Consider the following 17,089-nt stretch of genomic DNA (forward strand, 5'->3'; position numbering starts at 1 on the left):
CAGCAGCGTTAAGATGTTAAAACACCAAAACTGAAACCTTTTAACAAGGAATCACGTTGCTGCATTAACCACAATGCTTGTGGTCAGAATGCAAACAAAAACAACACACTCTGATAATATTTGATGATGCATTGTATTTGAAAACTGATTGGCCCACACCAGAGACAGCTTTCTTAGGAGCCTCGTCTCAGACGGTGTTAGACCAGAGGACGCCAAAAGGCCAAAAATGCGTCTCTGGTGTAGACCCAAGCAGTTTCAAAGACAATGCATCATCATATATGATCAGAGTACGTTTTTTGTTTGCATTTTAACCACAAGCATTGTGGTGAATGCAGCAACGTGATTCCTTGTAAAAGGTTTCAGTTTGGCATTTTAACATCTTGACGCCGCTGTTTCGTTGCCAGACAAAAAGGTGGACAAACCTACCATCACTTTTTGGCGCTGGCAACAGGAGGTCCCAGGATAAAGACAAATGTTGTCTGACCATTGTCGCGCGTGGCAGGACTTGTAACACACAAACTACATTCCGCTGCAAATCATGAATTACCTCCGTGATAGAGGTGTTTTTTGTGTTAGATCGCGTAAATATATAAATGTGTCGTTAAACCCGCCACCACCCGACGCAGCCAGTTAGTTTGTCCCGTGAACAGAACGTGGCCCAATTCGTCACTAGCACGGCAACAGCGGTGCGCTGGAGAGCAAAGCCCAAACATGAACAACGTGAACACGACGTTTCGTCAGTAATCACAACAAGCAGCTTCACCAACGTTCGGTGCTTCTCGGCTATCGGCCGTCAGAGGGGCCTGGCCGGATTTCCCTTGCCGCCCCTCTGGGCATCACCGACCGAGACCCCCAGCCGACGTGACTCTTGCGTCACGTGCTGCGCCGCCCCCGGCCGTTCGTTCGTCCGGCCCGGGGAATGAATCTCGTCACTTGGGGACCGCGACAGTCACCAGGGGCCCTTCTTGATGACGGAGTGGCCTTGGCAAATCCCCCCAAGCCTCTACAATCAGCGGTGCAGATTTGTTGTGTGGTAACACCGCAGTGCCGCTGCAATGCCAGCGCTTTTAAAGCGTAGGCCGATCAATGATTTTACTTTCGTCGGAGGATGTCTCTGTTTAAGACAACATCATGGTTTATAATGGCTGCTGTGAATTATACGAAGCATTTCTGAACGGTTTAACACGTAGCAGGCTGTAACGAACATTATCATCCACGAGAGGTTTTTGTGGGGTCAGATCGCGTACAAATATAAATGTTGTGTCGTTAAAACCCGCCACCACCCGACACAGCCAACCAGTAAGGGTTGTCACATGAACAGAACGTGGCCGATTCGTCACTAGCACAGCACGAGTGTGTAGTGTAGTGTATAGTGTAGTGTATATTAGTGTATAGTGTAGTGTATAGGGTAGTGTATATTAGTTTATAGTGTAGTGTATATTAGTGTATAGTGTAGTGTATAGTGTAGTGTGTACTAGTGTATAGCGCAGTGTATAGTGTAGTGTATAGTAGTGTATAGTGTAGTGTATAGTGTAGTGTATAGTGTAGTGTATAGTGTAGTGTATAATAGTGCAGTGTATAGTGTAGTGTATAGTAGTGTATATTAGTGTATAGTGTAGTGTATATTAGTGTATAGTGTAGTGTATAGTGTAGTGTATAGTAGTGTATAGTGTAGTGTATTGTGTAGTGTATATTAGTGTATAGTGTCGTGTATGTCAGTGTATAGTGCAGTGTATAGTGTAGTGTATAGTAGTGTATAGTGTAGTGTATAGTGTAGTGTATATTAGTGCATAGTGTAGTGTATAGTGTAGTGTATAGTGTAGTGTATAGTGTAGTGTATATTGGTGTATAGTAGTGTATAGTAGTGTATAGTGTAGTGTATAGTAGTGTATAGTGTAGTGTATATTAGTGTATAGTGTAGTGTATAGTGTAGTGTATAGTGTAGTGTATATTAGTGTATAGTAGTGTAGTGTATAGTGTAGTGTATAGTGTAGTGTATAGTGTAGTATACTAGTACAGAACACCGGTTGTGTGTTGGACAGCCAAGCCACGACATTAACAAACTGAGTACCATGACGTTTCGCCATTAATCACAACGAGCTTCAGGTGACAGCTAGCCAGCTCTCCAACACACAACCGGCGTGCTGTACCAGTGACGAATTGGCCACGTTCTGTTTACGTGACAACCCTCACTGGTTGGCTGTCTCGGGTGGCGGCGGGTTCAACAACACAACATTTACACATTTACGCGATCTGACCCCAAAAAACCTCCGTTATTGATGAATTTGTTAACACATTCGCGGGCTTCCGTTGACTTCTGTTCTTCACCGTATGGCTCTGCCTTGAATAACTCACCCACGAGCGAGGAGGGCCTTTGACAGACCGCGCGGTGTTGTACGGTAGAGCGTAGTGACCCGTGAGAGTGCAGCGATCACTCAACATAGACGTTGGACTTCTTTCGCGCCGTACGTGGCAATCCAAACAATTCCTTACATGGGAAAAAAACCAATGAATAACGATTGAATGATTACCAATCTATTATATAATTACAATACCCGCTCCGCCTCAAATCACCGCACCAGACTGGGTTAAATGATGACGTCACCCTGCTGCTGCTCTATTTAAGACCGGGAGCAAGTGGAGAGGGCTTCACCATTCTGGCAAATCGCCCGTTGATACTGAATGTAATTACCAGCGAAACGTCGTACTACTCAAAAAATTTAAATGATGTTGATTCACTCTTCAACACACCGATTGGCTAAAGCAGTGAACTATTTGTCTTTTTTAAACGTGACACTTTTTTTACTGTTTGGCCGTGTCGGGTGGTGGAGAGTTAAAACACATTAAATAACACGATCTAACCCAAAAACCTTGATTGTGAATAATATTGGTCGCGAAAGCCTACGTGTTAAACTCAACATAAATAATATGTCGAGAAAACCACGTTTACGCATCTGCGTGAACGTGGACACAACGTTGCGGACATAACCCACCCCCCAAGTCTATCACTGTGGCAGTCAGAGTGATGGCGTTGGGGGCAGGGTGTCTCTTGATTGATGAGGAGCGAGGGACGCACGTGGGGAGGGGGGCAGGGCTTTGTGGAAAGTGGCTGCAGGTGTGTGTGGGATGAGATCATCTCGGGAGCACGTGGACTCGTGATGAGCACGCCGTGATGACTAATTTGACAAACAACAAGATCTATAAAAGGGCCCTCCGCTGACACTGCGGGGGTGTGGATTCCACTGCCTGCCTGCCCGCCTACCTGCCCGCCTGCCTGCCTGCCTACCCGCCTGCCTGCCTGCCCCACCTGCCTGCCCTGCCTTCCTGCCTGCCAGCCTACCTACCTGCCTGCCAGGCTGTGTACCTGCCTGTGCACCTGCCAGGTGAGACTGCCGACGACGGGGAAACTCGTCCACGGCCCGTGGAGCACGTCCCGAAGTGTCGCACCGTTTGCAATCGGAATGGCGCCACATTGCGGGCGAGTTTTTTTTCGTCTTCACGCGAAAGGATTTCGCTCCTTAGCCGCTTCGCCCCGAAGGGAGCGAGCGAGTGGTCAAACTTCCGGCCTTAAAAATATAAATCTGATGAACGTAGGTGGAGTCAATTCTTGACCCGATTTCAGTTCCCTCGCTCACGGCCAACGCCAGTGACGATTATCTGAACCGGTCCTGGGCCTCCCCTAGGTATACTCGGCCTCAAATGAGCACACCTGGTGCGATGGGTAGACCTCGCCACAGGGGAGACAAAGGCGGCCGAGCGTGGCGCCGCTACTCGCTAACGGTACTTGCCTCGACGGTCTAAGGCTTGCACGGGGGACCTTTGTCTTTGTGTGTGCGTGTGCAAGTGTTTCACGGTGGGGAGCATGAAACTCCCCGGCCCATCGCGCTCTTCAGACGATACCGGGGAGACTCATCATCCTCACATGCCCTCACCCCCCTCCACCAGCAGCCACGCTCCATTGAGACTACCGTAGTTTCAAGCATGTAACCCGCAGAAATTCAGATAGCCCGCACCTCCATATACCCCGCATGCATTCATAGATTTAACGTCGTTACCGCAGCTTAATTCCATCGTACCCACCAGAGTGACGGCAGTCGAGTTGGTCACGATCACTGTGGCTAGGAGATGTTAACTCCCTCGCCTGGTACGCAAGCGGTCGTGGGTTCGATCCCGCGTACCACGCGAGGTAATGAACATCTCCCAGCCACCATGGTGGTGATGATGATGATGATGAGCGAGACGTGAAAACTCAAAACATACGGCAGCGGGCATCGTCAGGGTCGAACCCACGACCTCTTGTGTACCAGGCGAGGGAGTTAACATCGTCACCACCGGGCCGCTTCTCTTCTGCGCAGCGCCGCTGACCACGAGGATTTCGATGGATCCCCTGCGACGTGTGGACTGGTTCCCGCTGGGGCTCTGCGCCTTGGCACAGCTGTGGGCAGTCGCCAGCGCCTCCTTGTGGTGACCGCAAGCCGCCGCCACTGCCGCTGTCTTCGTCCTCACTGCTGCGATGAGAGCTCACAAGTTTCGACGTCGATTTGAGCACCCTTCTTACCTTGCCTCTATTTTGCACACTCAATACGGTTGTTGTACGGGATTTTTTTTATCGTGTGCGTGTATATACATCACATATACAGTATCTAGCGCGGTATATTGGGGCACCATGGTGGCTAGGAGATGTTGACGACCTCGGCTGTTATGCAGGAGGTCGTGGGTTCAATCGCGACCTTGACACATGCCGTATATTTGGAGTTGCTATATTTTTCCCCGTGGTCGTCTTAAGAATTTTTATTCCGGGGTCCTCCGATTATTCCCTCCACATTTAGAAGCACGCGTTGAGAGTGTTTGCCTACTGCTGTAAGTGTCAGCGTGATGATCGCCAGGTCGCCGCTGAGGAAAGAGTCACTTGGCTCGGCCGGGGTCTTGCGCGCTAAAAGACAATCGCTTGTTTCCCATCCTGCGCCCATGTAGCGTCCTCCTCCGGCGTGCGGCACGCACACGCACAGTCGGAGACGATGCAGTCGCAGGAGGCACCGTCTCTTATTTCCGTTACACCAACTCCGGCCTCTCTCTCTCGACCACGCTGCCGTACAGCCGCGGCCCAGACACGACCCTGAACCGCGTTGCGTCGACCGAGACGACCAACCGCTGTCCGGCCGCACAATTACCGGTGAAGGCGACAATGAGAAGAAGAGTCCATTCCCAGTACCGGCAGCCCGGAGCGCTCTCACCGCTGCTTTTATATTGCCCCTGGCCCCTGGCCTGGCCTGGCCCCGCCCCTGGCCCTGCCCTGGCCCCGCCCCTGGCCCCACCTCCCTTCTCAAACCAACCAGAGGGTTCCAGGGGCCTCCCTCCCTGTGAGGTCTTCCGTGACCCTTGCCCCGGTTCCTCCGCCCTGCCGGCACGCAGCGGCCGTGTGTAGACTCTCGACGGCGTGAGTGCACTTGCTGTCCACAGCAGTTGCCGCCGCTGGACAGCGGTCGGCGCTGTGTCACTACACAACTTCAGAGAAGAATAACTCGTGTGTGTGTGTGTACATCGTGTAATATTCAAATTTACAAACCTGTAGAAATTCCACAGATATTTGCTCTATTTAACTTTTTATCATGTAGCACTTTTTCAGGAGAGGCCTGGCTATCGCACTTTATAGCTCAAGAAAGTGGCCGATATCATCATCACGTGCTGATTTATAGCAGCAGCCAAATCACTCCAAACGCGTAGAGACGTTGATTCTAAACCAGAGGGACCTGGAGATGAATCCACGCAACCACGGGGAGAGACATGCAAACTCAAAACGTACATGCAGCAGCAGGCATTTTTTAAGGGGTTGGGATCGAACCCACAACTGCCTGCGTACCAGGCGAGGTAGTCAACATCCCCCGGCCACCGTGACTTCCGCCCCCATCCCTCTGCAGGTCGCTCGCACTGTGGGCCCCCAACTTTGACCCCTCCGAGTATCGGCCGCTGTGCATTTGGGTGCCGGGGCTGTCTCCCGCACAGCGCAGAATATGCCTGCGGCACCGGGACCACGTGGCGCACGTGGCCGAGGGCGTCCACCTGGCGCTGTCCGAGTGCCGGCACCAGTTCCAGGGCAAACGGTGGAACTGCACCGTGCCTAGCGCGGAGGACGCACTGGACCTCGTGGCCGAGTCGGGTAAGGGGTCAGAGCGAGCCCGCCACATCCACTCGCACCTAAGGTGCCCGACCGCTTCCCCGAGACACGCACACAGAAGCTTTTTTTGGGGGGGAAAGGGGGTGGGGTCGCCCACCTCCCACCCCTACGCGACTCTGCTTCGGAGTTCCCGCGTTCCTCCTCCAGGGGTTTCCCCCTCCCCTACGCGACTCTGCTTCGCAGAGTTCCCGTCCTCGGGCAGCAGGAGATGTCCGCGGGCGGCCCAAGCGGCCGCCCCGTTATCCCGATGGCAACCGCCTTCGCTCTGGGCCAGTGCCAGGCTGCGGCTCGCTCGCTTCACTGCTCCTGACGCTCCTGGCACGCCTCTTGGGGGTCCCGGACGTCCCACCGGCCCTAGTTCGCTCCCCAGGTCGGCCGCTGTAAAAGCAGCGATCGTAATACCCGTCACCTGATCGTTTCCCTGTCCCGAGATCTATTCCGCGGAGTTGGAGACGGCGCTCGGCTCCTACCCGCGGCGACGATCCCCCTGGTCCCCACTCGTGTCGGTCCTTGAGGGTGGGAGCTCTCCCCAGCCGCTCGTGCTGCTGCCGCTTCTGAGCTGCGCGCCCCCACGCCGCCGATTCGGGGGCTCTCCTTTCGCAGGGCCGCGGAGCCCATTGTTCGGTCCCCGGGCAAATCCCGTGAGAGGGGTCTGTCTCTAAATAGGCGACGTTTTCCCTACCACCTGCTTGGCGTGTTCTCCCCCAAAACCCCTTCCCACACCGGTCTGGCCGCACCGTCTCCAGCTGACGGGGCGGGCTTCACGCACGACGCCCCCCTGGGAGTCTCCCCAGGCTCGCGCGAGGCCGCGTTCGTCTCCGCCGTCACCGCTGCCGGAGTGGCCCACGTGGTGGCGCGCGCCTGCCGCCAGGGGGCCCTGCAGGGTGCTTGCTCCTGGGTCGTTCCCCACGCCATGAAGCTACCGCCGGATGCTCGGCGGGGCGGCTCCGGAGACGACGTCGAATACGGATACCAATTCGCCAAGTGGTTCGTGGATGCGGGCGATCACAATCGTGGCAGCGGGCAAGGAGGGGAGTCTTTGGCGATGAATTTGCACAACAATGAGGCCGGCCGGCTGGTGAGTGGGTGAACGGGTGGGTTGTGCATGTGTGTGTATTGTCATTAAAAAAACAAATGTAATGGAAAAAAGTTATTTTATGCGATCAATGCAAATTAGGTTCGGCTTTGTCGGCTCGGGTTGTATTACCAATCGTGATTGATGCAATGATTCTCGCTTTAACTTTCACCGGTTATATTCTTGGTTCTTTCGGTGAAGTCATGTAGAAGGGAAACAATAAAATAATAAAAAAATAAAAATATGAACATTAAAATTCTCACGACGTTTCGACTGCAACACAAACAATCATCATCAAAATTTGAAGAAAAAAACACAACTTTTTTCAAATTTTCTTGCTGTGGTTTTCACACCTGATGATTGCTTGTGTTGCAGTCGAAACATCGTGAGAATTGAATTGGCTTATATATTTATTTATTATTTCATTTTTCCCTTCTACGTGACTTTACCGAAAAAACCAAGAATATGAATCCCTGCAATCACGAAAGCTTTAAATCAAAATTTTACCGGTTTATGTTTCAAGTACAATAACGTCTGGTCGCAGGATACAGTTCTTACATTTAAGATTATTGTTATGCATGAATCTTGATTTGAAGCTTTCGCGACTGCAGGAATCCACACCCCTTTGGGTTATTTCGGTAAAGTCATCACGGAGGTAGAAAAAATAAAACGTCCACGCTGCTTTGATCGCAACACCACAAAGCGGTCGTCTTTAGGGCGAAAAAGCATACCCCAGCAGTTGAACTGCTGGAGCAGCGAGAGAGCCGTTACACACAGCAAGAGGTGATGTTTGTGGCGAAGGGCACGCTGGGTCTGAGCTGGAAAGGAATTCCATCCCCGGACGCAGGCACAGGTGCCGTCGTGACGTCACCGCCACTTGTTAGCGAACGGCGGTTGGTAGTGGCGATTATGATGGTGGCGGTGAGTGTGGTGGTGGTGGTGGTGACGATGATGACGGTGGTGGTGGTGGTGCTGCAGGCGGTGTACAATCTGGCGTACATGGGCTGCAAGTGCCACGTGTTATTTGGCACCTGCATGCTGAAAATCTGCTGGCAGCAGCTCGCCGACTTTCGCAGCGTTGGGAACTTTCTGAAGGTGAGCTCACGGCTGCAGGTGATGAGACTGCACCCAGAGGAGGTGAGTGTGGGGTGGGAGTGACGAGGATGAAGCCTTCTAGATTTGAAGTTTCATGACCGCAAGGATATTTCGGTAAAGTCACGGAGGTAAAGAAAATAAAAAATAAAAATATTTAAAAAATCACGACGTTTCGATTGCAACACAAGCAATCGTCATCAGGTGTGACAACCACAGCAAGAAATTTTGCTGAAGTGGGAAAGAAGCCGGAGTCAAGGGGTTTATACTGGGCATGGTGGGGGTGGGGGAACCATCACGTCACCATACATAGCAGGCGTTACCAAAAAGATTTCCAAAATCTTAAAAACAAGCACAAGATCCAGGTCCGATTCAGTACAGTACACAACCCCTGATCTAATCCCATCTGTGAAGGATGTCATTCCTGACATGCAATACCCTGGAGTTTACAAACTGAGTTGCATTTGTTTCGATTGTTACATTGGGGAAATGAAATGTCATGTCTCAGACCGTATCCGCGAGATTTGAAATACGGCAGGACTAAATTTTCCGCCGTGGCTGATCACTGCTACAACGCCGTGGGCTCCCATGATATTGTTTTCTCCGAGACCAAAGTGCTCTGCAAGCCGTCTGGCTACCATCAAAGATTTGTTCATGAAGCCATCCAGATATACAAACACAGACATAACTTCAACCCAGAGGACAGATACAAACTGAGCAATCATTAAAATGTGTTATTAACCAAGTAAAATTGAACAGTTCATAGTTGTTCCCTCTTATTTACCGGATACTAGTCTATTTTACAGAGTTAATTACATCGTCAGCGCTTGGCAGTGCGGCTATTTTGTTGCGAGTGCCACCATCCGTGTTGGCGGCAATCGTTGTAGATGCGTGGCTCTCTCCCCACTGGCCCCTCTTCCTGCACCTACAGCCCCGCCCACTCCCCCCCCCCCCTACCATGGCCAGTATAAACCCCTTGACTCCGGTTTCTCTCCCACTTCAGTAAAATGTTCTTGCTGTGGTTGTCACACCTGATGATGATTGCTTGTGTTGCAATCGAAACGTCGTGATTACATTTTTTTATCTTTTATTTTCTTTACCTACGTGACTTTACCGAAAGAACCAAGAGTGAGGATGAATCCATAGGAGGGTTACAGACGGGGGTGGGGGGTGGGGGAGGGGGGGGGTCCCTCACAGCTAAGGGAGCTCCCCGCATTCACTCAACAACCACCACATCCCCTGATGACGACGATTATGGTTGCCGCAGGAAAAGTACGACAGAAGTTCCGCCGTGCAGCTGGTAAGCCACAACGGTGGGGGCAGTGCCGGAGGCGCCAACGGCGGCAGGGGCGGCGCCGCCCGCTGGCCCCGCCGGCGTCTGGAGGCGGTGAACGAGCGGTTGACGGCGCCCACGGCGAGCGACCTGGTTCACGTGAACGCCAGCCCGGAGTATTGCGAGCGCGACGAGACTCATGGCGTCCCCGGCACGGTGGGGCCGCAGTACAGCATCACCTCGGAGGGGGCCACCGAGGGACGCTCCGTCACGTGCTGTGACAGAGGATACGACACCTCTCAAGGTGCACACCTCACCCCACCCACCCCCCCTCCCCTCCCCGAAAATAAACTAAAACTATTCATTAAAAAGCGGCAACTATTTCATATTACATAAAATCCGTGATCTAATCCCATCTGTGAAGGATGTCATTCCTGACCTGCAATGCCCTGGAGTCTACAAACGAAGTTGCACATGTGGTGATTGTTACGTTGGGTAAACGAAACATCACGTCTCTGACCAGATCCGCGAGCACAAGGCAGATCTGAAACGCTCCAAACATACAACAGCGGTCATTGTCAGAGTTGGGATTGAACCCACGACCCCTGCATATCAGGCGAGATAGTTAACATCTACTAGCCACCGTGATGATGATGAGACGCAGACTCCAAATATGCAGCAGCAGGGGCAGGCATCGAACCCACAACCTCTGATGTCTCTCTCTACATGTGTGTCACATTTCAGTGAAAGGACATTTTCGGAATTTTTCTAATCTGGTATCGAGCAAAAATGTACAACTCAAACGTAGCAGCATTTATTGTTGAAATTACGGACGGCCGAAACACGGAATTGGGAGCCCGCGATCTGAAACGGAGTCAGCCATTTTGATTCCGCTCAGCCACTCGGCTTTCCACAAATAAACCACGGTAAAAAAAATGATCTCGTCCAGGAGCGTGAACCGTTGGAACAAACTCCGGTCATCTTGGTAGCAACGGCTTTTTGGCTCGGCCATCGAACAAAGGCGGTGGTCACTGCATCATTGCGCAGCGCTCTCGGATGTGCTTCTGTGGCCGTCTGGAATGCTCTTCCGATATTAGAAGGCGCTTAGATTTAAAGCTCTTCTTTAGAAGCACTTTTAGTGTTTGCCCTTCCCCCGCACCTCCTGAGCATGGTTAGCTACGTACGGTGTGAAGAAGTTCAGCACGCACACTATACACTGCAATGCACGACTACACATCACACACTATACCAGTGGTTCTTAACCTTGTTGGAGGTACCAAACCCCACCAGTTTCATATGCGCATTCACCGAACCCCTCTTTAGTGAAAAATAAAATGTGATTTTTTTCAAATTCAAGACATAGATATATTTTTTACTGGTACACAAAATGAGCCGTGCATGAACATTACCTTGTTCAAAGAATAAAACCAACACAATGCATAAACTCACAACAAATTACATACCTGGAAATCAATGTGACTTCTGCTGTTGCCTTTGAGAGATCAGTTCAGATATGCGTGGCTTCACCTTGGCAAGTGCCACTCTCATGTCATTTTCACAGCAAAGTCTGTTCCTTTTCTTCGTTTTTATGTCCAGCATCCTCGAAAAGGATTGCTCACAAAGATATGTTGTAACAAATGGTATAAAAAATCCAGGGCTTTCTTAGCAATAACTGGATACTTGTTCATTTGTCGACACCAAAACGTTGAGAGCGTTGTTGTTCTGAAGAGTTGCTGTTGAACCTGGCTCTGCTGAATTTCAATGATTTCGTCGAGGAATTCATCATTGACATCTGCTGTTTCAACAGCAAACGTGAACGGCTGTCTCACCCATGCTGGATATGACTCTCTTGTAGGGAAATATCCGTCGAGAGACTTTGCAAGCTCATCTAAGTGCGTGGCAATTGTTTGCTTCAGTTCCGTGGATACAGAAATATCTCCGATTCCAGACACATCTTCGATCTTACTTGCACAGTCGTCCAGAAGCGGGAAGTTTGCGAAGTTATTGTTCTATGTTCGTCGTTTCCATAACGGTAGCTTTTTTTGAAAAGCCTTCAGGTGTTCTTCCGCTTCCATGATATTGACTCCACCACCCTGCATCTGCTGATTGAGATGATTGAGAGCTGCGAATATATCAGCCATGTACGCTAAAATGAGAATGAACTCAGGATTTTTGAAGCAATCTGCATGGCAGTGTTGGTGCTCTTGCAAAAACAGGGCTAATTCCACACGCATGGCAAAAACACGATTCAGCACCTGTCCCCGGGATAACCACCGAATATTAGAATGGAGCAGAAGTACCTCAAATTCAGAGCCCATTTCTTTACACAGCTCACTGAAGATGCGGTGCCTCAGAGCACTTTTTCGCACATAGTTCACACATTCCACCACAGTTTTTAATACTTCTGCCATTTTTGGAGGTAAGTTTTTTGTTGCCAACGCATGCCTGTGCAGAATACAATGCGTCACAATGATGTGTGGTGCATCGGCCTTTACTAGCGCACCAAAACCAGACTTTCTTCCCAGCATGACTGGAGCTCCGTCCGTACAAACTGCAGAAACCATATCCCATGAAAGATTGTTGTCTCTGAAGAAGTCATCCACAAGCTTCTTCACATCGGCTGCCTTCGTTGTTGTTGTAAGAGGCTTACAAAATAAAAACTCTTCTTTAATCATGTCGTCTTTCACATAGCGTACAAAAACAGCAAGCTGGCTTAGATCAGAAACGTCTGTGGTTTCGTCGAGTTGAAGGCTGAATTTTGCCGGGCTTGAAATCAGATCCGCGACTACTTGAGCCAAGATGTCTTTACTCATGTCTTCTATTCTGTCACTGATGGTGTCATTTGAAAGGGGAATTTGGGATAATTTACCTTCGGCCGCTGTTCCGAGTATCAGATTCGCCATCTTTAATGCAGCTGGTTTCACAAGTGTTTCACCAATGGTGTGTGGCTTGCCCTGCTTTGCGATCAGGTAAGCAACTTCGTACGATGCTGTCAGGATCGGTTTGTTAACAGGTACAAATCCAAGAGCAGGCAGAGAGGCCCTTTCATCGAATCTGGCTCTCTTCACCCTGAATTCAGCAAGTGTTGTGTTCTTGTATTCCCCGTCTCCATGCAGCTTCAAGAAGTGTTCCTTTAGTTTTGCCGGTGCAAGACTAGAGTTGCTCAACTTGGCGTTGCAAATCATGCAGATAGGACGCTCACTCCCATCACGTTCCGTGATACATGAGAATCCATGTTGTACATATTCGTCCGACCACTTTCTTCTTTTGCCCGACATAGTTAGTATGGATAAAATATTAAAGAAATCACACGATGTACGACAACAACAGTCACATGTTGACTACTGAGTACGCACTAAATTCCCCGCAGCGCTGATTGGCCAAGCAGTGTTGCATGATCATCTGCAGCCAGTGATGGCCAAGCGGGCCGTGTGTGTCATCACAAATTTACACAATAATTCAAGTGTGTCCGGACCTCCGTGGCGGGGGCTCTGCCGAACCCCTGAGATCGACTCACCGAACCCCTGGGGTTCGATCGAACCCAGGTTAAGAACCACTGCACTATACACTACGCTGCAAGCTACACTATACAACTATACACCAATCTACACTATTCTACACTACTGTAATGTCCCTCGGAAAACTTGCCTTTGTTCTTTTTTTTATTAGGGCGCATCGTGCAGATAACATACTTTCATATCCTACGGTACTTCGCTATGACCAGCATATACAGCGCTTGGGCTAGGATAGAAACAAATACTTGGGCTAGGATAGAAACAAAAACTTGGGCTAGGACAGCCACCCAAGCAACGCCGGCACGGAGACGGCGGCGTCAACGGCGATCGCAAGATTGCGATGAAAAAAATCTCGCGGTCAAAAAAAAATATCTCGCGGTCAAAACGACGACGCTTCTCGCGTTCGTTTCGCACTCTCGCCCCGTGCTGTTCCCCCCCCCCCCCCCCAGTCACGGTGGAGAAGCAATGCGGATGCAAGGAACAACTCCACTGGAACGTCGATTGCGAGCTGTGCCCATGGACCGATCAATTCTTGTGCAAGTAGCCTCAAGCCGCAGCCTAGGGGTGGCCTCGGCTGAAATCGGACTCCATCTGGTTTCAGCCCCAGGTCCTGCGGGTGTTTGGTGACCCCCACGAAGTTTGTTTGGGGCACCACGGCATCCAGCATGCCCATCGCTACGAGCCGCGTCACACTATACATTACACTACTACAAACGCTACACGTTGATACGCTACACTTCACTACCCTACTATACACTTGTCAACATCCGCACATGGTGAATTTCCACAATGCAGAAGCACCGTTGTTTTTGACCGTCACCACTTGAATGCGGTTAGTGACTAAGTGGCCTTGTTGTTCCTTTTAACTCCGTTCTTGTTAACGCCGCGTTTTGCCAAATGTTAGAAACATTCACTCGGCACACTGAGGGTTCACAGTGCGGTTCGGTGACCCCTACAAAGTTGTTTAGGGAGCCGCCCCTGCAGCATCCGTCATACCCTTCACTGAGCCGCGTTGCACTGTATACACTTCACGCTACACTTGTAGACAACCTTGCCTATAAAAGTAATTTTCTGTGTGTCTATCTGTGTGTGTGGACGTCGGGGATGCGTTCCTGAGTATCGAAACGGCGTTATACCGAAGCGATTGATAGTGTGATGGTGGTGGTGGTAGTGGTAGTAGTAGGTGGTGGTGGTAGTGGTGGTAGTAGTAAGTGGTGATGGTGGTAGTAGGTGGTGGTGGTGGAGGCGAAGGGGCTGAGAGGCGATGGATAACGAGAGAGGACGAACGGTGATGCTGTCAGCGACGTGAGTGTGGGGGTTGAGGCGACGCAAATCGGGTGGCGAGGTTAATAAAGTGACCACGTAATTTGCGAAGCGACGTTAAATCAGAGTATCACTGTAATTTCTGTGCGTTTTGGATCTCGATTAAGTCGGCTGTAGTGTTCATGATGGCGTATAGTGGTGCACTAGTTCTGCATTGATTGCAAATGATAACCAAGGGGGGGGGGGGGGGAGAGTGGGCGTCATGATGGATACCGTAACGCTCTCCAGCAACGCCTTATCCCACTGGAACAGTTTCATTATCGATAAACTAGAATCGCGCAACATTCACGAGTTTCCCCTCCATCTGTCCACACGCGCAGGGGCGGAGCCATGATTTTGACTTTGGGGGGTTGCTGACTTCAACATTCTGCGATATCCAGTTTATGTTTTCCAATGGGCGCCACAAATGTATGAAACACATTTTATTGGATTTGAACGCGGAGTTTATTATTAGGTCGGAGCCGCTGACGTGGCCGATAAGTTCGAAAGGCTGCCGCTCAAGCAGCCTGCAGGGCAGCACACAGGGTGGCAGCACAAGGTGGCAGCCTGCAGGGCAGCACGAGGTGGTAGCCTGCAGGGCAGCACTAGGTGGCAGCCTGCAGGGCAGCACAAGATGGCAGCACAAGGTGGCAGCCTGCAGCATTTTGCAGCAGCCAGATATCGGGTTATCCCGATTACCGACTTTCCCAAAATTTCAGGGGGGGCTAAGCCCCCCCCCAGCCCCCCCCCCCCTGTGGCTCTGCCCCTGCACGCGCGTGATGCCTCCCCAAATCGGTACATCAGATGACAGCAAAAATAACAACTGGGTGCGGAGTGTAAATGATGATAATTTAATTATCCAGGAAGTTACACAGAATGAGCAATGCCTGAATCCTTACCCTTGGGGTTCCTCTAGAAATGGCAAAAAGCCACTGAGAGTGGCCACGTGGAGGAGAGGCTGCTACTCTGTACAGAGCTGGACCGGTACCGCCTGGATCTCTGTGGCATTCGGGAGATCCAGTGGACTGGCTCTGACTCCAATCATCATGAGGGGTGCAGAGTCCTCCACTCAGGGCAGGAGAATGCCAAACAACAAGGAGTGGCTCTTATTCTGAAAAAAAGAATGAAGGCGGCGTGGGAAGGTGGCGGCGAGGTGTGGGAAGCTGTAAGCCCCAGGCTACTTTGGGCTCGCCTCCCCATCAACAGGAGGCAGAGAATGGTGGTGGTGGTTGCTTACGCCCCCACCGAAGATGAACATCAGTGGAGGGATGCATGCAAGCCCGTGGATTCAGATTCCTTCTATGACCTCCTGTCACAGGTGTTAGCTAAAAGTGGCCCCTCCTGATAGAGTCATCCTGTTGGGTGACTTCAATGCCCGAGTTGGTGATGATGCTGGCACCTGGTCTGGAGCTATTGGAAGGCATGGGCCAGATCAACTCAATAACAATGGTAGGAGGCTGTTAGACTTCTGTGCAGCCTTTGGGCTTCTCATTTCCAACAGGCTGTTCTGGCATCTGTGCATCCAGACAACATCGTGGATTCACGCCGGGTCCAAGCAAGAACATCCGCTGGACTATATAGCAGTGGACCAGCTAATGCAGGCCCATGTCCTTGACACCAGAACCTACAGTGCTGCTGACCTCACTGACCATTAGCTTTTCATATGTAAGATCTGTGGGCTGGGTAAATCTGTGAGGAGGAGCGAGGTACAATTAAGCTCCCAAGCATTCACTACGTTATAAACAACATTTGCACTCATAAGTCGCTTGCCTAATTGCCTCAGCAACTCGGTGTTTCGTATTGAATTTCAAACAATCGAAGGGTGCCCCTAAGTGGCAGCTGCCCCTGTGTAGCACAAGGTGGCCCTCCACCAGCCTGCACGTGGCATAATTCTGTCTGTAGGGGGCGATCATTGACGCGTCATTTCCGTTGTAGAGTTTCCGAATGTTTTGGAATTAACCACAATTTTGACCGTGACACCAACATGCAATGACCTGTGCGTTGTGAGTGACACAATACTCTGTTTGACATCCGCCGTGAAGCAGAACAGCGCATATTGTGGTGAATGTTACTGGGGTAGCCAGGTGTGCCTGTCGGATTTGAACTTTGAACCTCTGCAACAAATAGAGAATGCGCTACCATATTCCTGGTTCTTTCGGTAAAGTCACGTAGATAGAAAACAAAAACATAAACAAAATAAAATATTAAAAAAATAAAAAATGTAATGCAAATAACAAATAAAAATACATTTTAAAAAATAAATTGATGAGAAGATGCCATGGGTCGACTGACTGAGATGACTGGCCAATACACCGCCTTTGCTCCCCACTACACGCACACACAGTGTGTACGTGTACACACAGTGTACACACACACACAGTGTGTACGTACACACACAGTGTGTACATACACACTGTGTGTGGGGAGCAAAGGCGGTGTACACACACACTGTACACACAATAATGTTCACGTTGTTGTTGCTGAGTTCACGCACCCAAGGGAGGGGGCAATGGAAAATGAATCTAAATCAACTTAAAATCCATCCCCGTTCTGTGCCGTCACCACTCAGCATGACCTCATCGGCATGAAGTGCCAGCGGGAGGTGTACCTCGCTAGTGATGTCATGTCACCAAGGTATTCACACTCGTTACAGAGCC

At 50.5% G+C, this 17,089-nt stretch overlaps 1 protein-coding gene across 1 annotated transcript; it reads left to right on the plus strand.

Moving 5' to 3' along the window:
* Positions 1 to 3,201: 3,201 nt before the first annotated feature.
* LOC142915390 (protein Wnt-5b-like) lies at positions 3,202 to 14,212 on the plus strand. The gene is made up of 7 exons (XM_076061220.1): positions 3,202 to 3,383; positions 4,356 to 4,464; positions 5,919 to 6,157; positions 6,922 to 7,253; positions 8,229 to 8,345; positions 9,610 to 9,919; positions 13,580 to 14,212. The coding sequence occupies exons 2-7, from the start codon at positions 4,379 to 4,381 to the stop codon at positions 13,672 to 13,674; spliced, it is 1,179 nt and encodes a 392-aa protein (XP_075917335.1). The 5' UTR covers positions 3,202 to 3,383; positions 4,356 to 4,378; the 3' UTR covers positions 13,675 to 14,212.
* The last annotated feature ends 2,877 nt before the right edge of the window (positions 14,213 to 17,089 follow it).

Source organism: Petromyzon marinus, unplaced genomic scaffold (genome assembly GCF_048934315.1).
Source record: "Petromyzon marinus isolate PM22_M1 ecotype Great Lakes invasive population unplaced genomic scaffold, UKy_Petmar_22M1.pri1.0 PM_G_Scaffold_30, whole genome shotgun sequence".
NCBI classification, from domain to species: Eukaryota; Metazoa; Chordata; class Hyperoartia; order Petromyzontiformes; family Petromyzontidae; genus Petromyzon; species Petromyzon marinus.

Excerpts from the sequence above, each read along its gene's own strand:
- LOC142915390 (XM_076061220.1), top strand. The coding sequence starts at position 4,379 with ATGGATCCCCTGCGACGTGTGGACTGGTTCCCGCTGGGGCTCTGCGCC. Across the intron at positions 4,465-5,918 it reads GTCGCCAGCGCCTCCTTGTG|GTCGCTCGCACTGTGGGCCC; the intron begins GTGACCGCAAGC and ends ATCCCTCTGCAG. Across the intron at positions 7,254-8,228 it reads ACAATGAGGCCGGCCGGCTG|GCGGTGTACAATCTGGCGTA; the intron begins GTGAGTGGGTGA and ends GTGGTGCTGCAG.